This window comes from Kwoniella botswanensis, chromosome 1 (genome assembly GCF_036426115.1).
Source record: "Kwoniella botswanensis chromosome 1, complete sequence".
In the NCBI taxonomy this organism is placed as follows: Eukaryota; Fungi; Basidiomycota; class Tremellomycetes; order Tremellales; family Cryptococcaceae; genus Kwoniella; species Kwoniella botswanensis.
This window is the reverse complement of record NC_088599.1, coordinates 697,756-721,617: the sequence shown is the minus strand read 5'-3', so window position 1 is coordinate 721,617 and position 23,862 is coordinate 697,756. Positions and strand designations below refer to the sequence as shown.

The following is a 23,862-nucleotide window of genomic DNA, read 5'->3' as shown; positions in this document are numbered from 1 at the left end:
TGCATAGTAAATGGTACAATTCATACATGACTCAGATGTACGATACAACAGAATTACCATTCCCAAATCCCTCTAAATTCCCTCCACTCATCCTCATGTCCACCTCCCAAGGCTGCACCACCCCCATGAGCTTCCCTCTCAAACCTATCGATCTCCTCTTGATCGAACAATTTCTGATAGCATGATCTTCCAGGAGTGTTAAAGTGTTTATATGGATCCTTGGGATTGATAGATCCACCACATCGATAACAAAAATGAGCATTACATCGACCACACGTCATGTGATTACATCCGTGGCTAAAGTAAAGCGTACAATGAGTGATCAGCATTTGCAGCTTGTGAACAAGTTATCATTTGGAAACAAATTTACCTCTTTTCCACCCTCACTCCACATCCTGAACAAGGGCTAGTCTTATTCTCCAACCAACTTTTATTCGCCTCATCCTCAAGATACTGCCTCACCATCCTCTCCAAATTAACTTTACCCCTCCTGACCTCCATTCTCCTTCTGCCCTCACTTCCTTCGGGGTAACTAAGATACTCAGAGACGATAAGTGATGTCTGGGGGAACGCACAGGGCGTATGAGGTCCATGCCATGTTGCGTTGCAATATAGGCAAAAGGAGTATGAACATTTAGGACAGGTTCGGTGACGGACCCATCTATCTTCTGTCGGTATACTCGGAGAAACAAAAATAGTATCCCTGTCGGTATCGACTTCGGTTGATCCATTCGTGCTGGTTGATGAGGTGGAAGTAGTGGTAGAAAGATCAGATAGACGAATCACACGGGAAGTGAAAGTTGGATTAAAAGTAATGGAATTAGATTTTGGTGCGGGTGGGGGTGGGACGGCTGCTTGACATGTTGGTCTGGGACATATCGTATATAGTGGGTCTAGACACCATTATTAGCGATATTGGCAGCTGGGGTGGAATACAGTAATATGGATAATAAATGACCTACCAATCTCAGCTTTACGTTTCTCTTTCACATCTTCCCATCTCTCTCTCAATTCCTTCCCCACCACACTCTCCACCATTTCTCCATCTATTTCATTTTCGCCGCCCGATTCTCCTCTATCACGTAAAGCACGCTGTTTCGTACATGATACACTAGGACACGAAACATTCTCCAATGATCCCTCGGTAATTGCCAATGACCAACATGAGCTAAGACAAGGAGTACAACTGTTCGAATACAAAATGTCCAGCTTTAGCTCGGTCATTGGCTTTGGAGATTGGTAAGATTGGTTTGGTCGACTTACAATACACATCCACATCCTGGTATCTGAACACATGATTTCCCTTTTCGATTTTCAAGACAGATCGAACATGAAAACGCAGTCTTTTCGAAATCGGAATGTAATTGACTTGCATTATACGTCTTCAACATCGTATGGAATGTTGAGGGTGTGAGCATGGGTGGTACAGATAATCTACAAACATATATCACGATTGAGCATTCCATCTTGATCATGCGGTTCAAAAGAGTGCTGATAGGTTTGGGAAAGGCAGGATTTGCTCACTCTAAGATCGGACCATTGAACATTCCCAGATCAGTCAAGAAATCACCATTCCCTATCCATTCCCACCATTTCCAAATCACTCCTACACCCTGTCCCTCTCCCCCATATATCTCTCCTTCTTCTTCCCACATTTCCGAAAGCTTATCTTGTATTGATCGAAGTTTGGTACGGGGTAACCAATTACCCAGCTTGTCGCCACTTGGTAGACCCGCTCTGAGAGATATTGGTTTAGCGGGTTCAACCATCGGATACCTCTTTGGCAAGAGCACTTTCAGTGTGAGAGAAGGTAGGTGAGAAAGCTCGAGCGATGCTGAGGGACCTGTCGAGGTGTCTAATTGGATTTGATGTGGGATTGGAAGGGTGATTGGTAAAGTGAGAGTTAGGAGTCGTCCGGGTTTGTCAGCTGGATTCGGGTGGACAGTGATCAAGGATGGGTATATGGACTAACCAGAGATAGGAATGATCAGCTTAATGACATCAGAGAGCGAATTGAAAAGCTGACATACCTCGAGAACGGTTATCTCGTCCTCTTGAAGGGCAACGCATTGAGCGGCAACATCATCATCGAGAAGATCATCGGACATGTCGTGGTGTGACTGCACAGTGCTTCAATAAGATAAGCCGATCTTTTCTTTCAGTTTTCCTTAGTTTCCAGCTACTTTCGACTTCTCATTCGCGATACTTGAATATGTCTTTCGGATTATACTTGGGTGCGGGAGAGAATAAGAAAAGTTGCAATAGGGAGATCAACATGATCGAGCAGCAGCATGAATATGACACGGTCACGTAAAGTGGAGGTCGTCCAACGAGATTTCTCGGTACAGTCAACAGTGCTTCGACATCCTCTTCGCTCTTCATCATCACATACTACACACAATAAATTGACTGTCGCTATCAGCTCGCGCCGAAGTAGGGAACTATGAGCGGGTCGATCAAAGGTGAGTGACGGAGTATGCCGTGTTAGCAGTCATGGCTGACAAATGCCCAACACCTCAGCTATCGACACCGACTCTGTCCATCGGATACATTCCGGTCAAGTAGTCCTTGACCTCCAAGGAGCTATCAAGGAATTGGTAGAGAATAGTCTTGATGCTGGTGCGACTGCAATAGGTGAACACTTGACTGCTCAGCCTCGCCATCTTTCTCTTGTAATATCGCTGACATACATGATTTTCCATTAGATGTCCGGATAAAAGATAATGGTCTGGATAGCGTGGAGATCTCAGATAATGGATCAGGAATAGCAGAGGCCGACTGGGTATCTATAGGTATGTCAGCTCATCTCGGGGTCTAGACTTTCAATTTTCAGCTGATGGTTTACATAGGTCTGAAGCATCATACATCAAAATTACCTTCTTTATCCGATTTGTACAAAGTGACAACATTCGGATTCCGAGGTGAAGCTTTATCAGCGTTATGTGCTTTATGCGATAGTGTAACCGTCATTACGTCCACCAAGGAGACTGCTCCTATGGGGGCTATCATCAAGCTAGGCAGAGATGGGACAGTTGTAGATTCATCAGGAAAAGTAGCAAGACCAGTACGCGAAACATTTGCTCCAATCTTGCGAATTCATTGCTGATAAGGTCATATGATACTGTAGCGCGGAACTACCATCACCCTCACTGGACTTTTCGCTCCCCTTCCTGTCAGACGGAAAGAGTTCGAAAGGACTGTTAAAAGGGAGTTGACAAAAGCACTTACGCTCCTTACTGCTTATGCGCTGGTACCGGCCAGTGTATCATTGTCAGATGGCAGGAATGGAGTGAGATTAAGAGTCGAAACGATAGGTGCGGGGAAGTCAGGGTGAGTGGGATGACTCTAGTCCTCATTATATACTCAGCTAATTCATATGCCAGTAAACGCAATGTCCAGCTTTCGACAGACGGAAGAGGATCCCTCAGAGCGTCCGTCGGTTCCGTGTGGGGACATAAAGCTCTAGAAGGTGTACAGGAAATCAATCTCGAACTGGACGTTGAAATCGATAGAGTCATGGCTAGAAGAGAAGGAATATCAGAAACGTGAGCTTACCCAAGATAGTGAACAAAACATTTCATTTAGCTTACAACTCTTGTGATCAGGAATCAAACTATCAAGGTCACCGGATTGATATCTTCCGCTCAATGGGGACAAGGTAGATCAAGTGCAGACAGACAATTTTATTTTATCAATGGGAGACCATGTAATCTTACTAGTGTAGGCTGCTCATTATCCCACACGCAAGAGTTAGAAGCTGCAGCTGACAACATGACGAAACAGGTGGCCAGAGCGATTAACGAAGTCTACAAATCATTTAATACCCATCAAGTACCCCTAGCCATATTAGATTTCCAAATCCCACCTCGTAAGCTATCAGTTCCTCGACAATGAGTCAAGCTTATGGAAATATACAGAAAGCGTCGATATCAACGTCAGTCCGGATAAGAGGACAATCTTCGTGCATAGTGAAGATAAATTGATTGAAGCGCTGAAAGTGAGCTAATACCGGCTTAAGGAAAAGGAAATACAATTGACAATATTGATAGATCGCATTGGATGAGTATTTCCGACCCTCTCGATCGACTTTCGCTCTGGGAGGTGCTACTCAGACGGTCAAGACCATTCGACAGACTCAATCGCAATTGACCCAGTTTGGCAAAAGTGCCGTATCAGCGGATGATGAAGAAGCGGACGAAAGCGATGATGGTGATGATGGTGATGATGAGAATCTGGAGCAAAAGGGAGATGACGACGACGATGAGCTGGATGGGAATAGCGTCAATGACGATCAAGGGGAAGAAGGTGAAGATGATGAACAAGCGATAGCAATGGAGGTTGATGATCAGTCAGAACAAGGAGAAGACGAAAAAGAAGAAGTGCGACTTCCGACAATCTGCAAACGTAGATCATCACCCATCATTCAGATCGATACTGATTCAGAGGGTGAGCCAGAATTGTCCCAACCATCAAGAAGATCTTCACAGCGTCGCGCCGTCCCTTCATCTCCTGCCTTAATACCGAAACGGGTAGTTCAACAAACTCTCAATACGTCCAAAGCGTCTTGGTCGCCCAATAGTAAGTCTCGTTCTGGTTCTCGGTCGGCTCGTGCGGGACCTGGACCCAGTACGAGAGAAGCTAGGATGGATTTGAGAAAGAAGCTGGAAGCCTATGCTAGTCAGAGCGGGAAGGTTGTTAGGGACGATAGCGAAGAAGAGACCGAAGAACGTCAAGAGGAGCCAGAGGGTCAGGTGGATGAAGAGGCTGATGTGATGGACATTGACGAGGATGAACAACAAGAAGACTTGGCAGAAGGTGAAGATCATGATAATGATCATGAATTTCACCGTGCCAACGGAAAAGATGCAGACATTGAAGACGCCAACGACACCGACATTGCTCTCAAGAGAGGTCGAGCACCTGATGAACCTCTTTTTGAGGATGATCGCGACACTTCACCTCTAAATGGGGAAGAATCAACGGAAAGCGAAGAAACACCTATACCCATATCAGTTGACGAGCTGGAAGAGAAACGACCTTTGACGAGACGTCAATCGAGCAGTTATCGAGATGAAATCAGTACAACAGGTATACAAGGTGAAATGAAATTATCTTTCAATCTCGAACGACTAAAAGCGAGATATGACTTGAAGAAACAACGTGAATCTGCTCATCACAGGGTTAGTGGTGTGAAAGATGCTTTTAGTATGATCAAGGAAGGTGGAATATCCGATGCGGCAGGTATATCCAACAAGAACATGCAACTTGCCGAAGAAGCTTTATCGAGAGTGATTTCAAAAGATGATTTTACAAAGATGGAAGTGTTAGGTCAATTTAACAAAGGTTTTATCATTGCTAGATTACGACATACCCCTGATGATCTCGAAACGCAGGAAAACGGGACGGGAACGGGAACGGATGATTTGTTTATTATTGATCAACATGCTTCAGATGAGAAATATAATTTTGAAACGTTGCAACGAACGACGGTTATCAAAGGACAAGCGTTGATCAAGTGAGTATACAAATGAATCTGATAACTGACAATTAGCTATTGCTTTTCGATATTCGGTCCCATGTCAATTGGATATATAGCTGATGTGTATGATGGGAATTCGACTATAGACCTAGGCCATTACAACTCACTGCGAGTGACGAGATTGTCGCCATGGAGAATTTAGATATCTTATCCAAGAATGGATTTGATGTCAAAGTGGATGAAGATGCTTTACCAGGTAAAGGAGAGAGGATCAACCTGGTCGCTATGCCTGTAAGCAAAGAGACGACATTTGATATTAAAGGTGAGCGAATGGATTAACCATCTCATGAGCATTGAGCGTATTGATAATGATACTGGATTATTTGGGTCTGGACAGATCTCGAACAATTACTTCACATGTTAAGTGATAGTTCGAGAACTCACGGTCAGATGGTTAGATGTACCAAGGCTAGATCGATGTTCGCCATGAGAGCTTGTAGGAAGAGTGTGATGATTGGGAAAAGTCTCAACAAAACACAAATGGTTAATGTGAGTGATTTGTGAACAATCCTCCATGAGTTATGTCGTATCTTCACTGATTTCGGTGTGATTACAATATCAGTTACTTAGAAATATGGGTACGATCGATCAACCTTGGGTAAGTACACTTCTCTTACCAAACTCGCGAACACACTCAGAATTGACATATGTTGGATTGGAATAATAGAATTGTCCACATGGTAGACCAACAATGAGACATCTAATCAAAATTGATCAACCTACCAAATCACGTTCTGGGAAAGATAAAATAGATTGGTCGAAATGGAAGAAGTCCCAAGGTATTTAGTGGGATATTATACTTAACTTGTTAAACTATATCTTGTAGCTTGACCTCTTCTTTCTTTCTTTCTGTCTCTTTCTGTCTCTTGTTGGTTCCTACAATGTTGATGAGGGGTTAGGAGTATTGATCGTTTGATACTCACATTGCATTAAAACATATACATAATGAAAAGCAGTATAGTATTTAGTATGAATGAATGAATGAATGAAGCATTTTGCAAATGAATTGATCGTTACCGTAGTATTCCACCTGATCTGATTCTGAAAATCCTGTACGAGCATTTCATTTTTGTCCATTTTTATCGCAAGCTTTTGAGTGGGAAAGTCTGCGTATTCACAGATAGGATCGGATTGGAGCGAGTCTCAATTTGTATAGACAATGAATAACAAGATATAGATAGTGAGGGGAAAGACGACCTCATCTGCTTGGTCGGACTTTTAGTCTATTTTCCTTGAGTAAATGAATAGGTTATCTAATGATGGATATAACTTAGAATTATGTACAAGAAGTCTGTCTACACATGATCGTAAATTACACACAGCCACAACGTAGGAATAGAGAAGAGTACAAACGATAACAAACGAAATGAAGAAAGTGATTGACAGATCCTTCATTGTTAATCCTTTGTGATAGTGGATGAAGCCCATATTTTCAAATCATCTTGTGTAACTTGTGATTTACTTATCCAATCGGATGCCTATAAGCATCATCCGAAGAGAATCTCATCAGCATGATCACCCACATATACAGAGGAGCCAAGAGACCCACCAATAACTCTTGTGGCGATTTCCTCTGGTTCGGATCCTTATACAAACAATCCTCCACGAACGTCGTAGCTTCACTTGGGAAAGTCTTCTTCTTCGAAACGAGTCGAGGGGCAGGCTCGTTGACTATATGTTGTAATAGATCCAGGATCGACATGGTATGTCCACCACCAGCTAGACTAACTCCCTTGGATTTCCTATTCTCTTTCTTACTCTCACCAGGAGCTGAGATCTTAGGTCGTTGAGTCGATAAAGGTAATGTTGGATCTTCGTCGTAGTCTTCCTCACCCTCGGATTCCTCTTCTTCTTCGTTTCCTTGTGAATCGGTGAATGGGAATCTACCCAAGGCTAATTCGATCAATGATATTCCAAGTGACCAAACGTCCGATTTGATGGTGTAGGGTGCACCTTGGATACGTTCGGGCTAAGTTTAGATGGAAACCATGTCAGTTGGTTGGGTATCATTGCGCTATGGAATGTTGGCCAACTCACACTCATATAGGTACTCGTCCCGACAAAAGTGTTGGCAATGGAATTGATCAATTCTCCCGATACGCCGAAATCGCATATTTTGATTTCACCCTTCGTGTTGGCCAGGATATTCGAAGGTTTGATATCTGCTCCCAATAAATGCGAATTATGCATCGTTCGTTAGCTATTTACATATACACGGTACCGATGTACGGCCTGTTTTCAAAGGTTCAATGTAAACAAAGGAATCCCACTAACCTCTATGGATGATACGATGAACGTCGTAGAGATACATTAAACCATGTAAGACTGCCTCAGCGACTTTACCAACTACTTCAACGGGGATGGGTCCGGTATGTCTGTAGATATCGTTGAGCGATCTGCACGTAAACGTGATTCACTCATCAGCTTTATTGTACATATATTCGCAAGGTAGATAGAGATAGTATGGTGTGTAGCTCACCCTGCATCCATAAGTTCCAATACGATTCCCACATGTACATCAACAGGGAAGCAGCCATAGTATCCAACTATATAAGGTGAATTACAGTCATTCATAATCTGAAGTTCTCTCAAAATCTGTTTCCGCACAGACGGCTTTGCGTCGACGAGAATGAGCTATAACACAAGCCGGTGAGACAATCAGCATGTGTTAACTCCCCAATCAGGATGCAGTTAGAAGGAGATGAGATTATTCGGATCGACTCACCTTCCTAGCCATCACACAATTTCTCTTCTTGTTCCAAACTTTCGTCACAGTCCCTCCATTTCCTGCACCCAAATCGGACAATATACTCAGATCTTCATCTTTCACCAAATCCTCTCCATCTTTATCCTTGTGTTTACTTCTCTTCTTCTCCTTTTCCCCGCCTTTCCTCTTGGAGCTACCTGTAGTAAGGCTCGTGTTGGTAGAAGAGTCTGAATGATGGGACGAAGAATTATTTATTGGGGAATCAGGTAATGATAAGCTATTAGTTGAGGAAGTAGATTTCGAAGATAATTGTAAGTGAGCAATTTCTTCTCTTAATCTCTCTGCCTCCGATATGATACTATTCCCACCTCCTCCGTTGGAACCCCTTGGAGTTACACCATCACCGTTGGTAGGTAAGCCCGGAGCGGCCCTGGTAGGCTTCAGGATTGATTTGGAGATGTCGAGACCTAAGGGCTTTTTACGAGATATGGATGATTTGGGGGCACCGAAGCTTGAAGACGTACCGGCAGATGAAGATGCAGTGGGAGATGAAAGAGATGGGATGGGTTTAGGGTTGGTGGGGAGAAATGGTGGGTTGGACATGATGATTTGGTTGTGAAAGGTAGCAGAGCCAGAAGAGAACAAAGCGAGAGGTGTTGAGTGGTATTCGAAAGATAGATCTTGGGTTATATCCAGAGCACAGTTCGGACTAAGCAATGCGTCCCTGCTCACTTTGTGGGATAGGTAGGCGAGAGTGAGAAGACTAGGTATCTCACTTTGACTCGGATGGTTTTGTGGATATAGATGCAGAACAAAGAGAATAGAGAATCGAGACTGAATGGTTGTCAGTGCATCCATCTACACTACGACTATCTGTCTGGCTTGCATCGCGTCACTCTGCTGGGCATTCGCGTCATATTACGTAAATCCACCCTATCCTCCTTCTTTTCTTCCTTTCTTCTCTTACAACCCAAGCAAAAAGGATACATCTCTTCATATGCATGCATACGTAGGTACAGTGTATCTATTGTACCACACAGACTGGATTCTCCTCAGGTGGAAGATCCTTCTTGGAAGGTTCCTTCTTAACCACGGAAACAGGTAATAGGAATCCTCCAGGAACCTTCGTACCTTTCTGCAAAGGCAAAGGCAAATAGCCAGAACATCAGAACATTAGTTGTCATTCGTTCATCATCATTGCGGATGGGTTTTGAATGGATATAAGAATAGACTTTGCATCGTTATCTTTGGGGTACTACCCTCTCTTCTCAAAGCGATGATAAGGGGTGAAAAGAGGTACTGGGCAGGTACGTTTGGAATACTATCCGCTCGATCCATGAATTGAAGATCGCAAAAATGGGACTCACTGGGAAATGTAATCCGAAATCTATCGTAGATTGCATAGCGAAAGAAGCTCCTTTAGGTAAGAGCGTTCCTGCTGGAAGACTATCGACACACCCGTGAAAGTTGGTGAGCATCTTCGCACTCGCACTCGGATACTGATGATACCTATCACTCACAATACTCCTTCGGTCCTAAGAGATTGGAAGTGACAGGTACAATCGGAATCACCACCATTGCTCTGATCCGATACGAATGTTCTTTCAATAGACGAACTCACAAAGTATGCTACGGTACCTCGAACAGGATCAGCTCATCGTCATATCGTCTAAATCATAAGTGCAACTCACATAAGCTCCAAACCTTTTCACATAACCTGGAATTTCATCTTCTTTGTCCTGAATGTGGATTTCAAGGTATCAGCCATATGCTCTTGATTCCTCTCGAGTTACATATCTTGTAAATCTCGGAATCTTATCACTTACATCAGGGGGCGGTGGAGTGACCACAAAAGGGTTTAGAGGTCCAGTTATTCCATCTCCGCCACCATATCCACCACCTGAGGGAGCTTGCATCGTGAATGGGTGATCCAATTGGAAAATGTATCAGTAAGTGTAAAGCAATAGAATAGTCGCTCGAAATTATGTTTAGTAGATAAGATGTGAATCGCGATATGATAAGTGATCGTCATCAGTTTATGTGGAAGGAGATCATTACATATACGTTTAAAGTGATATATTAACCAAGTCAAGGATGTAGTCAGTCTCAATAGCTTATGATAAAGGAGTGTTGAGGATCAGCATAAGCATCAAATACTGAAAGGATCTTTCCTCCTCTCCATCTACCACCTTTTTCGGCCGACATTGATGCTATGATTACGGCGATTACAGCGAGATTGACAGGCTACAATACTCATGCATTGACGAGATGCGATGGAATGGGACAAATGACGATAGACGGGTTTGACCATACAATATATACAACCTAAAGTCACCTATCAGAACCTATATTTGTTGGATGAACATGAAATCAAACACGAACTCGCAACAAGAACGGTGCTTCAAAACCCTTCGAAACTACCTGAAGAGATCATACTTCCCAAAGACCCACCTCCCAATCCTGGTCCTGGCGGTTGCGATTGCGATAATTGGCTCCAGCCTCTTTCTGCTGACGACTTGGTGGGCATAGCTTTCTTACAGGTATGATGGATGTAATACCCATCTTTCGAACCTATAATCGTCAAAAAGAGTGGTCAGTATAACATAAGGGATACCGCCTCGCTCAATTCATATTTTGGTGATTGATAATTGGTGAGAGGGATCATTTACTTACCGGGTATTTTCCTCAAATGACATCCACCTTCACCCTCCCCACAGTCCATATCCCATTCCAGCTTCCAGCTATACCTTCCCTTCCCTCTTATACGAGCTTCAACCATGTTCGTACTGTACGCATTTGATATATATTTCACTTTGCTTTTGATGTGATCTATAAACTCCCTTTCGATCCGATCACAATTATCTATACATAACCACTGTATACTAGGTAATGGTTCTCCTTTCTCTTTTTCAGTTTCGTTCGTCTGGATAAGATCAACCTTGTTGCTGTTGCTACTAGAGGGTGTAGATGGGATCGAGTCCGGTGCGAATGATTTCTTAGACGATTGAGATCGAGATGTCTGCGATTTTGATGAAGCGGGTTTGGATGATCCGAAAGGTGATGATGATGGTTTCACGACAGGAGCCAAAGGTCGAAACGGATTTCCTTTCTTCACCACTTCTTTGGGTTTTATAGATTTGATTCCCCGGGGTGTACGAGAAAGTATCATCCTCTTCAGTGGTCCAGAAGTAATCTCTGTATTCCCAGCAATCGATAAACCCATTAAGTTGGGTACCAAATCGCTTCCCTTATTTTGTCTTTCCAGAGCTTCTAAAAATTTGTTGTCTAATGGGCAGTACGATACATTGAGGAATTTCAGTTGAGGTAATTTAGGTAGTATATCTCGTAAGTCGTCGAGGTCGATCGTACATCTTCCGATATCCAAGGAAAGTAAGTTATCCAAAGCATCCTTCAAACCTGGAGTTGTGATTAACGGTGCGATGGATGTTGATCCGATTGGATGGACAGTCCATAAATCCAGATGTTGTAGATTAGGAGCATGAATATCGTATAATCCTAAATTCCTAATTGATCCACTAATACTGAACGACTTGAGATCATTCAGTGTCATATCTAATCCTCTAGCTGATCTAATTTGATTCCATTTGTAGCCTCTTGAAGTGGGATCAGCAAGGAGATAAGTTGAATCCCAATTGACGTTGATCATTTCGAGATTCTCCAGAGAAGGGAAATGACATAACAGTTCAGTAGGATCCGTCCATGCTGCGTAGATATGACAATCCTTGAGTCGCAGGGTATGTATACTAGATAGATGGGTTTGGCAATGTTCGGTCCAGAATGGTGGATCATCTTCTATATCACCGTTTCGCTTCGGTATCCCACCGTTTTGCAAAGCTTGGCCTTGAAGTGTGAGATCATAAGTGTAATTATAGATATGTTCGTATCTTCCTCCTTCCAGTTCCAATTCTTTCAACGTATCACAATCGAACGATAATAACCTATAAACCAGATCCGACGTTTCGAATACTGTAGATTTGATCTTGAGATATTCCAATTTATGAAATTCACCTTGCCAGAACCTACTAAATCTATTTATATCTCCATTGATCGTCAGGCGCTTTACGTTTTTAAGGTGAGGTTTGAGTAATTGGGAAATATCTGTTAATCTTGAAATATCAAAATCGTCTTTGATGATAATTTCTCTAAGTTTATTTTTACTTCTTCCTAATGTATATTTTACTCTTTCAACGACCCTTTTCTTACCTAGAGTCAAAGTACTCCATAAACTACCGGTCGACAGGAGGATATTCCTCCATGATCTACATACACCTGACATCTTGACCACAAATCCCATCCCGTTGACAGAATCTGATGATCCAGCTTCAGCAATGTTGATGATAACATCAGGAGAAAGCATATTAATAAAGTTCATTTTCGATTTCTTCGCTGCTGCTCTACCCAATTCAATCTTACGTCTCTCTTCGGCACTTTCAGCAGCGCGACGCTGTTCGTTTTCATGCTGTGAGAATATCAGATCCGTACGATAACGCTGTAAGGCCCTATATATCTTCTCGTCTTGAGCTTTGGTTGGTCCAACTTTGATAGCTTCGGCTATGAGTCGTAAAGCAGCTTGTAAAGAATTTTTCTTCTGTAATATTCTCGCTTGACGATAATATCCCTACGCTGGCACCGTCAGGGTATGCCTATACAATGAGAACATGATGGCTTACGCGATAATCATTTGGTGCATCTGCAATCATCATCTTGGTGATTTCGTATGCTGGATCCTGCCATTCTGGCAATTCTGTCATTGCTTTGACTTTCAGATCAAGTATAGTGTAATTTCGTTTATTCCCAAAGCTCATAGCCTAATTGAGTTAGAGCAAAATCAGCTACTCCTGAAGCAAAATTTAATAGCTAAGACAGCAGATGTGTCATACTGAAATGATCCTTCTGTGTCGTGGTCCCCTCAGAACATTCACTCACCTTGTCAAAGTGCTGCATTGCACCTTGCCAATCTTTCTCCTCCAATGCTCGTCTCCCATGACGGATGTACTGATCGACCATTGGCTTGTTCATCAGAATACTATCTTCCAGTTTGGTGCGCTTCGACTTGCTCATCTTGCCAAGGTAATACACGATAGCAAGACAAGTATAGCTTAAATCGATATTGGATGGTCAAAACGAAGGAAAGGCAGAAATCAGCTTGTCTGTTTCCTTCTTAGCTGGAACATTGCGAAGTGAGACGCGTCGTAAATAGCTGGGTACACAACCGTGGGAAAGTAGCCACACATAGTGACGTACGGTAAAGTTACGCTGACGTTTGTGTCAAAACCTCAACCATCTTTCTTTCGACCTTTTTCTTGCTCTCTCTCTCTCGACATTCTCAGTTAGAGCTGATCACAGCCAACAGCTCAGCGCAATCCACTCGGGCCATCTCATATTTCCTATCTTATTAGACCCGAAATCCCCACACTACTGAACTTTGAGCAATATGGTAAGTCCACTTGTCCAACCCCCTTTCGCCGCCTGCTGATCAATCGAGTACGATTGTAGTTGCTACGTATACGTTCACCAGCGGGTACGGCTCGTATCAATGTCGAGTCCAGTACACCCGGAGAGCAATTCGCTCAGATGATGTTGGACTCGATACCAAAATCGGATGAACAGCCTGATCCCTCCACCTTGAAACTCAGTAATCAGCCTGGGGCAAGTGGAGAGAGTGTACCGTTCTCTGCTCTGGTAGGTAGGACGGTGGGTGATATGGGGTTCAGGTATGTCAGCTGAAGATTTCGATGAAGTCAAAGGAATAGCTGACCATATGATCATATAGTCATGGAGATCTGCTGTTCCTATCGTACAAACCAATCTCAGCAGACCCTTCTTCCCATCCTACCACTCAAGCTTCGACATCCCATCCTCACCCAAATCAACCAGATCCATCACATCCTCATACACATACTGAACCACCCCTACCCAATACCATACCTTTGACGGACTTATCGCACGTGGTCGAACCCGATATAGATCTGTATTGGAAGAACCAAACAGGTAAGATCGAGCGGAAGAGGGATCCAGATTTTTGTAGACATGGTGAGAAGGGGATGTGCGATTATTGCATGCCCTTGGAGGTGAGTCAGCTTTTCGGCTACTGTTTGTTGTTGATATCAGCTTAATGTACAGCACGTAAGCTGACCTGTACTTTGTTGTGTATAGCCATACGATGCGAAATATCAAGCATCTCAGCAAATCAAACATCTCTCTTTCCATGCATATCTTCGTCAACTCCTATCTTCTCGATCAGCTGCTCAATCATCCGCTACGGATCTACCGCCCCTAGACCCGTTATCACTATCAGTCATGACTCCTTGTCCCACCGGTTCGCATCCGCCTTTCCCTCAGGGAATCTGCTCTACCTGTCAACCTTCAGCCGTCACCCTTCAGTCCCAGACCTACCGTATGGTAGATCACGTCGAATTTGCCTCTCCATCAATCATAGATGGTATACTCTCTGCATGGCGTCGGACCGGTACGCAGAGATTGGCATTTTTGATTGGTCGACATGATAAATATGAGAAAGTACCTATGGGAGTTAAGACGGTAGTGGAAGCTGTATGGGAACCGAAACAGGAAGGTGAATTGGATGGTCTAACGGTTGAAACTCCTTGGTCGGACGAAGAGAGAGTAGGCGAAATTGCTAGTTGGTGTGATAAAGGTTTAAGTGTGGTAGGTATGATATATACGGATTTAACACCGTGAGTTCAGCTCCTCGGACATGATGAATGGTTGTTGCAAGCTGATTGCTATGGTACTCTTAGACAACCTGACGATATCACCAAAACACTGTACAAGCGACACGCTCAATCATATACGGCTTCCTCACTTGAAATGCTCTTATCAGCCGCATACCAAATTTCCCATCCTCTACCTACCAAAATGTCCCCAACTGGACATTTCTCTTCACGGTTCGTTACGTGCTGTCTGACAGGAGACGAGGACGGAGGGATTGGAGTATTGGCATGGCAAGCTTCTGAGAATGCAGAGGCGATGGTCAAGGCTGGTATAGTGGAGGCGAGCGTCGATCCCGGTGTGGTCAGAGTAAGGAAACCAGGTGAAGGAGAATATATCCCAGAGGTATTTTATAGGTCAGTTGAAGTCTTCGGGTATCGTGAAAACAAGCTGATTATATGGATATATAGTTATAAAAACGAATATGGTTTACAGGTCAAGCAACCTGCCAAACCTACTTTCCCAGTTGAATATCTCTTCGTCAATGTAAGCTGACTGTTTCTTTGGCGGTTCGGAGCTCAGCTGATCGTACATGCCAACCAACGATAGATTACTCACGGTTTCCCCGTCGATCCATCACCTCTTTTCCTCTCCGACTCTTTCCCTACAGAGAATCGACCAGGATTACATGATCAATCGCTAGAAGTGGTGATATCACAGTTATCAGGAATTATCAAGAAATCAGATGCCGAGATTAGCGATACGGGTACATGGCCTGATAGGATCAAGGAGGAGGTCAAAAGGTGGTTGAGCGATTGGCATCTCGTGGCATTCCTGTGTATGCAGGGTTTGTTGTCTTTGGTAAGTCAAGCTATGGCCATATACATCTACTTAGAAGACGATGCTAATATGATATATGATGTATATAGGCAGAACAAAAGATACTTTGTAGAGCAGCTACGATGCACGCTCATCCGTCCGATAAGAACGCTCTGGAAGAGTTATTTGGTAGTGGTGGATGGCAGACACTATTGACTATAGTGGAATCATCTTCATCCGGTTAGTTGTTCCATCAATATGGAATCATTTGTCAGCTGATTGGACTGATGCGTGACATAGCGAATGTTCCCGTACAATCCGCACCTCCTTCAAGAGCTTTCGGAGAGTTGGGTATAGACTCTCCTCATGCAGGTGGATCATCGACGGACTTGTCAGGATTGAATATACCTCCTGAACCTTCCACTTCGACGTCTTTGGGACCTCAGGGAGGAGATGGAGGGGAGAGGATATGTCCACATTGTACGTTTGTTAATGAGGCTGGTAGATCGGATTGTGATATTTGCGGATTACCACTTGGGTAATCAGGAAGAGAGAGATCAAGGTGAAAGATGATATGCATGGTCTAGCATGAATAGAATGTCCACTGTATGAAACAAAGTCAAGTCAGATAACCTTTGATACTTGGGTACGCCCTGAATCGAATGAATGAGTAGTGGGGAAGGGGTAAAGTCAAGTGGGGAACAACGGGGAAAGACTGCACGAGTATAGTCCAAATGCAGTCGCTCACCTTTCAATCCACGAGCTTACAGTATACGGGTACTGCACATTTCAGGCGGATTCTGATGAACGGTAAATTAGCTGCCGATTAGGAGCTAAGATTGGTATCATATACATGCGTATACATGTGCGGATTGATCATGCGGTGCGTTGGTTTTATGAAGTATACTCGAGTATATGCTGTAAGATGGACGTCATATCAACCCGTTAGCTTGGCTTTGGCTTTTTACCTCCACTTGATAGGACCATCGTGACAATGTACTTTAGCTTCTCGCTTCCTTCTCATTCCTATTTTCGCCTCTTCTCTTGGCTTGCTGGTACTTCTGAAATCGATACAAAGGTATAGCTCAAGCACGATTGTGTCTATAGACTATAGCATAGACTTAAGTAGGTAATCACGAAAATAACCCGGTCAACTGGTATAAATGACCATAATTCATAGTTGAGGACTTTGTTTCCATCAAGATTGATAACATATGAAGATCGTCATTAGCAGAATCTTTCTGGGTATCAAGTATTTAAAATAAAGGAGAGATCATATTGGCTTCCCCAGGTGAGCAGCGTAAGTATGACTTACTTGCTCGTGAAAATCGTAGACTGACATCATTCCATCCTTTCTATTTGGGGTATCAGTCAGAATTTCCTGCAGTGCGAGTATCTCAAAGGAGCGAAAGTGCAACTCATCAGCTCATAATCAAGTGTAAAGTGTAAAGTGAACTGGTCTAAATATTGTGAGCTAGTGGATGGTCTACGGCCTAACTGTGTGAAGAGTTCTATCATTGCTTGAGAGAACCTTTCTGCTTGATAATAAATGGGCTGGGCTAACGACAACATGACCAGAACTCAATCACATAAATACCAACCACTACCTTACACAAATCTCGATCTCTCTTCCCCCACACCACTACCCTGTAGTACCACTCAAGCTTCAAAACGAAGAGGGCGTACATTCCCCCATCCATTCTCTGTACTGAACAGAAAAATATTCATCATGCTCTTATTCGGTATGATCCTCTTATGGTTAGGCTTCGGTCTACCTTACATCAACTTTGGTAATTCCCAAAATATCACCAACACCACTTCCACTCCTTCTCCTGCAATCGGTTCTTCTAACTCCTCCAACTCGTCATTTACCCCTTATCCCTCTTTGAATCTCACCTACCTTTCTTCACCCGTACCATACCCCCTCAATGGCAAGTACTACAACCCCACTCACTCTAAATGGCACTCCGCCCAAAAGAAAGCCAAAGCCTACTTGGCGAATTGGACGATAGAAGAGAAAGTGACCCTGACCACGGGGATGGGATGGGAACAAGGTCGATGTCTAGGTAATATCGCGGCTATCCCCTCGAGGAACTTTAGCGGATTGTGTTTGATGGATAGTCCAACGGGGATTAGGTTGACGGATGGGAATAGTGCGTTTGAAGCGGGGGTGAATGTAGCTTCTACGTGAGCGATCTCGGAATCGGATCCTCCTTTAAAGTCTCATTGTTTCCACATGGTCAAAGACAGAAGGTCGTCTTTCAGCTTTGATCTTAGTATCTATACTTCTGGCTTATTCGGATATATGTCACATACATTAAAAGACTGTTATGAGGAACATTGCTGATATCTTTCATATACTTGTTCAGCTTCGACAAAGACCTCATGTACGCTCGGGGTTACGCAATGGGCCAAGAGTTCAAAGGCAAAGGCGCACATATAGCCCTCGCACCGATGACCAACATGTATCGTTTACCTGCCGCTGGACGTAATTGGGAAGGATTTGGGGGCGATCCTTACCTTTCTGGATGGGCTACCGAGATGAGTATAAGGGGTTTACAAGATGCTGGTGTACAAGCTACGTAAATTACCACAACCTGATTACTCTTTTTGAATTATCCATCTAGACTAATGTACTGTCACTTGACATGCTCCAGCGTCAAACATTTCATAGCCAACGAACAAGAACGTAATCGAACAACATCCATCTCCCAATTGACCGATCGGACCATGCGTGAGATTTACTCTCATCCATTCCTCAAAGCAGTCCAAGCGGACGTATCTTCCGTAATGTGTTCCTACAACCTTTTGAACGGTACCTGGGCTTGCGAGAATTCCGAATTACTGAATGGAATCCTCAAAGAGGATTTCGGTTTCCGGGGATATGTCATGTCAGATTGGAATGCCCAGCATTCCGGTGTCTATTCTGCGAACTCAGGATTGGATATGACCATGCCTGGTGATATCGAGCTGGGATCCTTGACTTCGTATTGGGGTAGGAATTTGACTGAATCGGTGAATAATGGGAGTGTATCGATGGATAGGTTGGATGATATGGTTGTTAGGATCCTGACACCGTATTTCATGCTTGATCAGAATGAGGGATATCCCGAAGTGAGCTTTGATTCGGCTAGACCGAAGGCGGAGGCGAATAATTCGCATGTTGATGTGAGAGATGATCATGCCAAGTGAGTAAGCGTTAAGCGTCAATCAAAGTATTCAGTATCTTTGTACTCTCCTTTGCCGACACAACGCTGATAGTGGACTTGTTTTGATAGGTTGATTCGACATATTGGCTCAGCATCGACTGTTCTCCTGAAGAATGTTAACAAAACCCTTCCACTGAAATCACCTCGTAAGATTACCCTGATCGGATCAGATCTCGGACCGTCCTACAAGGGACCAAACGGGTATCCCGATCGAGGTGGGGATGAAGGTACCCTGGCGATGGGTTGGGGATCCGGTACATGTAATTTCCCCTATCTCGTTGATCCCCTTCAGGCAATCTCAGCCAAAGCAATCAAAGATGGAAGTCAGCTCGGTTGGTTCTTTGACGATTACGATATTGAGTCTGCTCAAGATACAGCTACGGGATCCGACGTGGTAATTGTCGGAATCAACTCGGACTCGGGTGAAGAATACATCACGGTAGATGGGAATATAGGAGATAGGAATAACATATCTGCATGGCATGGTGGTGATGCACTCGTCAAAGCTATAGCGCGGTCGAATAACAATACGATAGTGGTGGTTCATTCGGTCGGTCCGATAGATATGGAACAATGGATCGAACACCCCAATATCACTGCGGTTTTATGGGCAGGTTTACCAGGTCAAGAATCTGGACACTCCCTTGTCGATATTCTCTATGGGAAATATAATCCCTCTGGAAGACTACCTTATACCATTGCGAAGAGACTGGAAGATTATCCTGCGCAGTTGAATTATGTCAATACGGATCAAGTTGAACATCCACTAGTGGAATATAGGGAAGAACTGAATATAGACTATAGACATTTTTTGTCTCGGAACATAACACCGCGGTATGAATTTGGATATGGCCTGAGTTATACGACATTTGAATACGGCAAGGTGGAGATGTGGTATGGCGATGATGGAAAGGATTGGGATAAAGGTACAAGGAATTTAGGAGTAAGAGGGGAGGAAGAGATGGACGATATGATTGGTAGTACAAGGAATGGTACGAGTAATACAGGGACCAGTGGAGGATCGACCCGAGGGAATAGTACAAGCAATCGGAAGTTGGGCTCGTTCACGCAAGAATCGTGAGTGGACGATAATCTTCTTGCAGACTGATGTCTAAAATGGATTCGACTAATCTTCTTTTGGTGTTAATACAGGCTACACAGACCCCGCTGGACTGTTTCGGTAGATGTCACCAATACAGGTGATGTGCTAGGGTGCGATATACCTCAATTGTACTTATCGTATCCGAAGGACGCTGGAGAACCACCAAAGGTACTGAGGGATTTTAATCGGTGAGGTTGTTCATCGGATCACACAGATTTGGCGTACTGACCTCGTACCACGCAGGGTGCAACTCTGGCCAGGCGATACGAAATCTGTGACTTTCCAGTTATCGAAATACGATGTAAGTATATGGGACGTCGTAGGGCAGAAATGGGTTATACCTAAAGGCCAATTTGGAATTGAAGTTGGCAGAAGTAGTTTGGATGAGAAGAGCGTTAAGACGAAATGGTGTTTCAGAGGATGCGAATGAGTGATCAGACGAGGTTGAAGGTGTGAAAGATAAGAAGGACAATCGTAGACTGAAACATGTGAATTGTAAATTGTATCATATCGTATTTGCATGTGGACTTTTCGGACTATAATGTGTGTTACAATGCATTGAATACTTCGTATAGTCGGGTATATTTGATGGATGCTTGATATAAACGTTGTTAGCTATTGATGAGTAGATATTTGATGACTGATTATTGCTCTTCTTCTTCGTCCTCCTCTGCCTCATGATCATCCTCGTTCTCAGAGTTTGACTGTTCATCCTCCTGATCGGCAGTAGCAGTAACAGGTGTCTCTCCAAACCCTTCTGGCCTAAACGGAAGTAAAAACAATCAATCAACGCCCAAGTCTCATATCTCAGTTTGTTTTGATATGATAGAGATAACTCACCATGCACCTGCCTTTTTCCAATCTTTTATATCACCTTTATCCAACACGTGTATAATCTCCCCTACTAACCTACCGCCTTTATCCTCTGGACCAGAAGGGAAGAGAGAGATGATTGCGAAGTCGCCTATTACAAATTTTGGACAGTCAGCACCTTTTTTGGCCCCGAGTTTGAGTTTTAGAACACTACCCACCCCTCATGATGATGAGACTTTTGATCCTCCTCAATTTCGAGGTTACTTCCACCAACCTCTCTGTACCTTCCGTATCCTGGCATAACCAGTTGTTGGATCCCTGGGGTGAAAGGAGGTGTACGAGGTGTTGGTCGGGTGGGAGAGGCGGTGAGAATGATGGTGGGGTGGGTGGTCTTTTGGGCATGTTGGGAGTTGTATGATGCTGTTGCTCAATTAGAAGGTGTTGAAGTAGGTGTAAGATGGTCGTTTATGTCAGCTTTTGTTCTGTTTTATTTGGTTTCGGTGTGAGAGAAGTGCAAAAATCGTTCGCTCGAGTGTTGTATGTCGTTTCCGACGGAAAGGATTGATCGTCTTCGTCAACATCGAAGCTCAGCTGGGACTGTCATTTCAGACCACATCCTCATCTTCGTTTCTCTTGTCTTGAGCTTTTCAGCCTGTAGTCATTTAGGCAACAGTACGCCAGCCGAGATGTCTCAAGCCCAAGCAGGACCATCCACTCAACCAAACATAGACTCTCATATCTGTCAGAGATGTCATCAGGTAAGGCTATCACTCCAGTCTTCTCTATCCTAACAAGTTGACTGACTTCTTTCATAGCCACTATTACTCGACCCATCAATCCAGAATCTCACTTCATCGCAGTACAACCTCATCACTTCCGCTCTTCCTTCGACATCATCTCCATCTCACATACCACCTTCAAGCAAATTACAATCATTGCCACCCGCTTCTCAATCTAGTGCACAAGTATGGGCCGAGCAAAATTCCTTAAGTATCCCTCGAAGTGCAAATGTAGGAGAATCATTCATCCTACTATCTGAATCGTCTTTAATTCAACCTACACCTTCATCCATCACAGGGCCTTCGGGTAAAACACCATTACCACCTCAAAATGTCAATTTAGTCTCTCAGTTACATTCCATCCTTTCCAGCCAGACTGCCATCTCCCATCCGCTCTGTACGGAATGTACTGCATTGCTCACTACGGAGTTTCAGAAACTTGCTGAAGAGCTCACGAGGGAGAGAGATGCTTATATAGGGTTTGAGAAGGATGTTCAGAGTAATAGAGAGAGTTTGATTCACTCGTCTTCTTCGTCCAAGAATAAGAACAAGATCAAGGATAAGGACAAGGGTGAAGATCCAGAGGGATTGGGTGAGAATGATATAGAAGGTACGGAAGATGAATGGCAAGAGTTGAATAAAAGGAAGCAAGAGTTGGAAAGTGAAGAAGAGGAATTGAAGTTGATCTTGGAAGAGAGGGAAAGGGAGCTGAAAGAGGTAGAATTGGAGGAAGAGAGGGTTAAGAGGGATGAAGAGGAGGTGGAGAGGGAAGAGACTGAGTGAGTGATACATCGAACTCGCAACTCTCAGGCTCTAGATCATATCATCCTCTTCCAACAAGATTGGGTGACGATAAGTCAAATATGGTCCAATAACTGTAGACTTCCACTCTGATGCCTATGCTAATGCATTTCCATCCCACTAGATACCTCCTTCACCACTCGGCCCTTTCCACTCACCTATCCCATCTCCAACATACTCTATCTACCGCCCAGACCCACCTTCTCCTTTCCAAATCCCTTCTGGCCCACCTGGAATCTACCAACGTATACAATGACGCCTTCCAGATAGGACATGTACCCCTTGATCCATCTTCCGGCAGTGGCATGACAGTAGGCACGATCAATGGGTTGAGACTTGGTGGTAGACCGACTGTTGAATGGGAGGAGATTAACGCTGCGTGGGGGTTGACAGCGCTTTGCTTGGATAGAGTGGCTGATAAGGTCGGGTGTGTGTTTAGTGGGTGAGTGGTCGTTCAGCGCATTTGGTCAAGGGGTAGAGCATTTGTAGAGGTAGTGTGATATCACAACGACGACCTTTATCCACTATAACTTGAAGGATACTGCCTTGCATGTGAATAGAAGTCACGTTTGAAGGATTGTCCAGCTGACCCCTCACTCAACCTTAACGATCAGCTATAAGATCATCCCCCTAGGTTCATACTCCCGAATCGAAGAATTACCACCTCAAAAAGGGATATACGAATTATACGCTTCTTCCGACCTGTCCCCAGCGAGATTATTACAGAATAGAAGGTTCAATTACGCCATGATTGCGATATTGGATTGTCTGAGGCAGTTGATTGATTTTGGAAAGAAGAGAGGTAAGGGTTGGGCTAATAATAATATTGAGTGGGTTGCTTCTTTCGTCTGTCGTCTTTACTTTTGTCTACTACATCATCATCTTCTTTATCGTCATTATCACTGCATTCTCATCCTCATTACCTTCATTCTGTCACCGACTACATCCCAAATCATATCACATGTCAATCGTTTCTTCTTCGCGGTCGTTGATAATTCATATTGATACATCCTCTTGAAATTTCGATAGGATCCACAAAGATAAAATATCCAATCATTCTATCAAATTACCCGGTATATCCTCTATGCCCCTCACTCTCCCCTCAATGTCCATCATGGGCTTGGGTTCAGGATCAACCACTTCCGCCAATACCTCTTCCGGCAATGCGGGTCATTCGTCGAGTTCAGGTAGCGGTACGAAAGAGATGGATAATACCGCTGAAGAAGGATGGACGAAAGCATGTAGGGCCGTTTTGGTGGTGTTGAAGAGGATTTTGATGGTTGAGAGTCAGATGGATAGAGGTGGTGTAGGACAGTAAGTATGATAGGTATGTATGACAAATATGTCTATATGTATGTATGGTATTGTAATTGGCATCCATGTAAGAGCATATGTAGATACAA

General features: G+C 43.8%; 9 protein-coding genes across 9 annotated transcripts; 4 read left to right on the top strand and 5 right to left on the bottom strand.

Annotated features, from left to right (window-relative positions):
* Nucleotides 1-53: 53 nt before the first annotated feature.
* L199_000281 (uncharacterized protein) lies at nucleotides 54-2,108 on the bottom strand (the record flags this gene model as incomplete). The annotated part of the gene is made up of 6 exons (XM_064886049.1): nucleotides 54-297; nucleotides 371-893; nucleotides 963-1,186; nucleotides 1,264-1,434; nucleotides 1,525-1,967; nucleotides 2,031-2,108. The coding sequence occupies 6 exons, from the start codon at nucleotides 2,106-2,108 to the stop codon at nucleotides 54-56; spliced, it is 1,683 nt and encodes a 560-aa protein (XP_064742121.1).
* Nucleotides 2,109-2,443: 335 nt separating this feature from the next.
* L199_000280 (uncharacterized protein) lies at nucleotides 2,444-6,326 on the top strand (the record flags this gene model as incomplete). The annotated part of the gene is made up of 14 exons (XM_064886048.1): nucleotides 2,444-2,462; nucleotides 2,521-2,634; nucleotides 2,706-2,792; nucleotides 2,850-3,064; nucleotides 3,128-3,330; nucleotides 3,384-3,545; nucleotides 3,606-3,720; nucleotides 3,784-3,868; nucleotides 3,918-3,997; nucleotides 4,050-5,515; nucleotides 5,626-5,801; nucleotides 5,877-6,028; nucleotides 6,102-6,137; nucleotides 6,207-6,326. The coding sequence occupies 14 exons, from the start codon at nucleotides 2,444-2,446 to the stop codon at nucleotides 6,324-6,326; spliced, it is 3,030 nt and encodes a 1,009-aa protein (XP_064742120.1).
* A 610-nt stretch (nucleotides 6,327-6,936) lies between these two features.
* Nucleotides 6,937-8,849, bottom strand: L199_000279 (uncharacterized protein; the record flags this gene model as incomplete). Its single annotated transcript, XM_064886047.1, has 6 exons — nucleotides 6,937-7,017; nucleotides 7,089-7,508; nucleotides 7,577-7,701; nucleotides 7,814-7,935; nucleotides 8,019-8,173; nucleotides 8,265-8,849. 6 exons carry the CDS (start codon nucleotides 8,847-8,849, stop codon nucleotides 6,937-6,939), a joined length of 1,488 nt encoding a protein of 495 aa, XP_064742119.1.
* A 421-nt stretch (nucleotides 8,850-9,270) lies between these two features.
* Nucleotides 9,271-10,162, bottom strand: L199_000278 (uncharacterized protein; the record flags this gene model as incomplete). Its single annotated transcript, XM_064886046.1, has 6 exons — nucleotides 9,271-9,381; nucleotides 9,614-9,692; nucleotides 9,767-9,781; nucleotides 9,868-9,875; nucleotides 9,938-9,985; nucleotides 10,073-10,162. The coding sequence occupies 6 exons, from the start codon at nucleotides 10,160-10,162 to the stop codon at nucleotides 9,271-9,273; spliced, it is 351 nt and encodes a 116-aa protein (XP_064742118.1).
* A 485-nt stretch (nucleotides 10,163-10,647) lies between these two features.
* On the bottom strand, nucleotides 10,648-13,328 carry L199_000277 (uncharacterized protein; the record flags this gene model as incomplete). The annotated part of the gene is made up of 4 exons (XM_064886045.1): nucleotides 10,648-10,817; nucleotides 10,920-12,885; nucleotides 12,938-13,075; nucleotides 13,194-13,328. The coding sequence occupies 4 exons, from the start codon at nucleotides 13,326-13,328 to the stop codon at nucleotides 10,648-10,650; spliced, it is 2,409 nt and encodes an 802-aa protein (XP_064742117.1).
* Nucleotides 13,329-13,701: 373 nt separating this feature from the next.
* On the top strand, nucleotides 13,702-16,297 carry L199_000276 (nuclear protein localization protein 4; the record flags this gene model as incomplete). Its single annotated transcript, XM_064886044.1, has 9 exons — nucleotides 13,702-13,704; nucleotides 13,764-13,981; nucleotides 14,041-14,338; nucleotides 14,424-14,962; nucleotides 15,026-15,352; nucleotides 15,407-15,482; nucleotides 15,546-15,797; nucleotides 15,866-15,995; nucleotides 16,056-16,297. The coding sequence occupies 9 exons, from the start codon at nucleotides 13,702-13,704 to the stop codon at nucleotides 16,295-16,297; spliced, it is 2,085 nt and encodes a 694-aa protein (XP_064742116.1).
* A 1,187-nt stretch (nucleotides 16,298-17,484) lies between these two features.
* Nucleotides 17,485-20,496, top strand: L199_000275 (uncharacterized protein; the record flags this gene model as incomplete). Its single annotated transcript, XM_064886043.1, has 6 exons — nucleotides 17,485-17,942; nucleotides 18,125-18,337; nucleotides 18,413-18,943; nucleotides 19,034-20,041; nucleotides 20,117-20,254; nucleotides 20,310-20,496. The coding sequence occupies 6 exons, from the start codon at nucleotides 17,485-17,487 to the stop codon at nucleotides 20,494-20,496; spliced, it is 2,535 nt and encodes an 844-aa protein (XP_064742115.1).
* A 214-nt stretch (nucleotides 20,497-20,710) lies between these two features.
* On the bottom strand, nucleotides 20,711-21,281 carry L199_000274 (uncharacterized protein; the record flags this gene model as incomplete). The annotated part of the gene is made up of 3 exons (XM_064886042.1): nucleotides 20,711-20,828; nucleotides 20,907-21,030; nucleotides 21,098-21,281. The coding sequence occupies 3 exons, from the start codon at nucleotides 21,279-21,281 to the stop codon at nucleotides 20,711-20,713; spliced, it is 426 nt and encodes a 141-aa protein (XP_064742114.1).
* Nucleotides 21,282-21,565: 284 nt separating this feature from the next.
* L199_000273 (uncharacterized protein) lies at nucleotides 21,566-23,777 on the top strand (the record flags this gene model as incomplete). Its single annotated transcript, XM_064886041.1, has 5 exons — nucleotides 21,566-21,637; nucleotides 21,695-22,437; nucleotides 22,584-22,901; nucleotides 23,074-23,289; nucleotides 23,489-23,777. The coding sequence occupies 5 exons, from the start codon at nucleotides 21,566-21,568 to the stop codon at nucleotides 23,775-23,777; spliced, it is 1,638 nt and encodes a 545-aa protein (XP_064742113.1).
* Nucleotides 23,778-23,862: the final 85 nt, after the last annotated feature.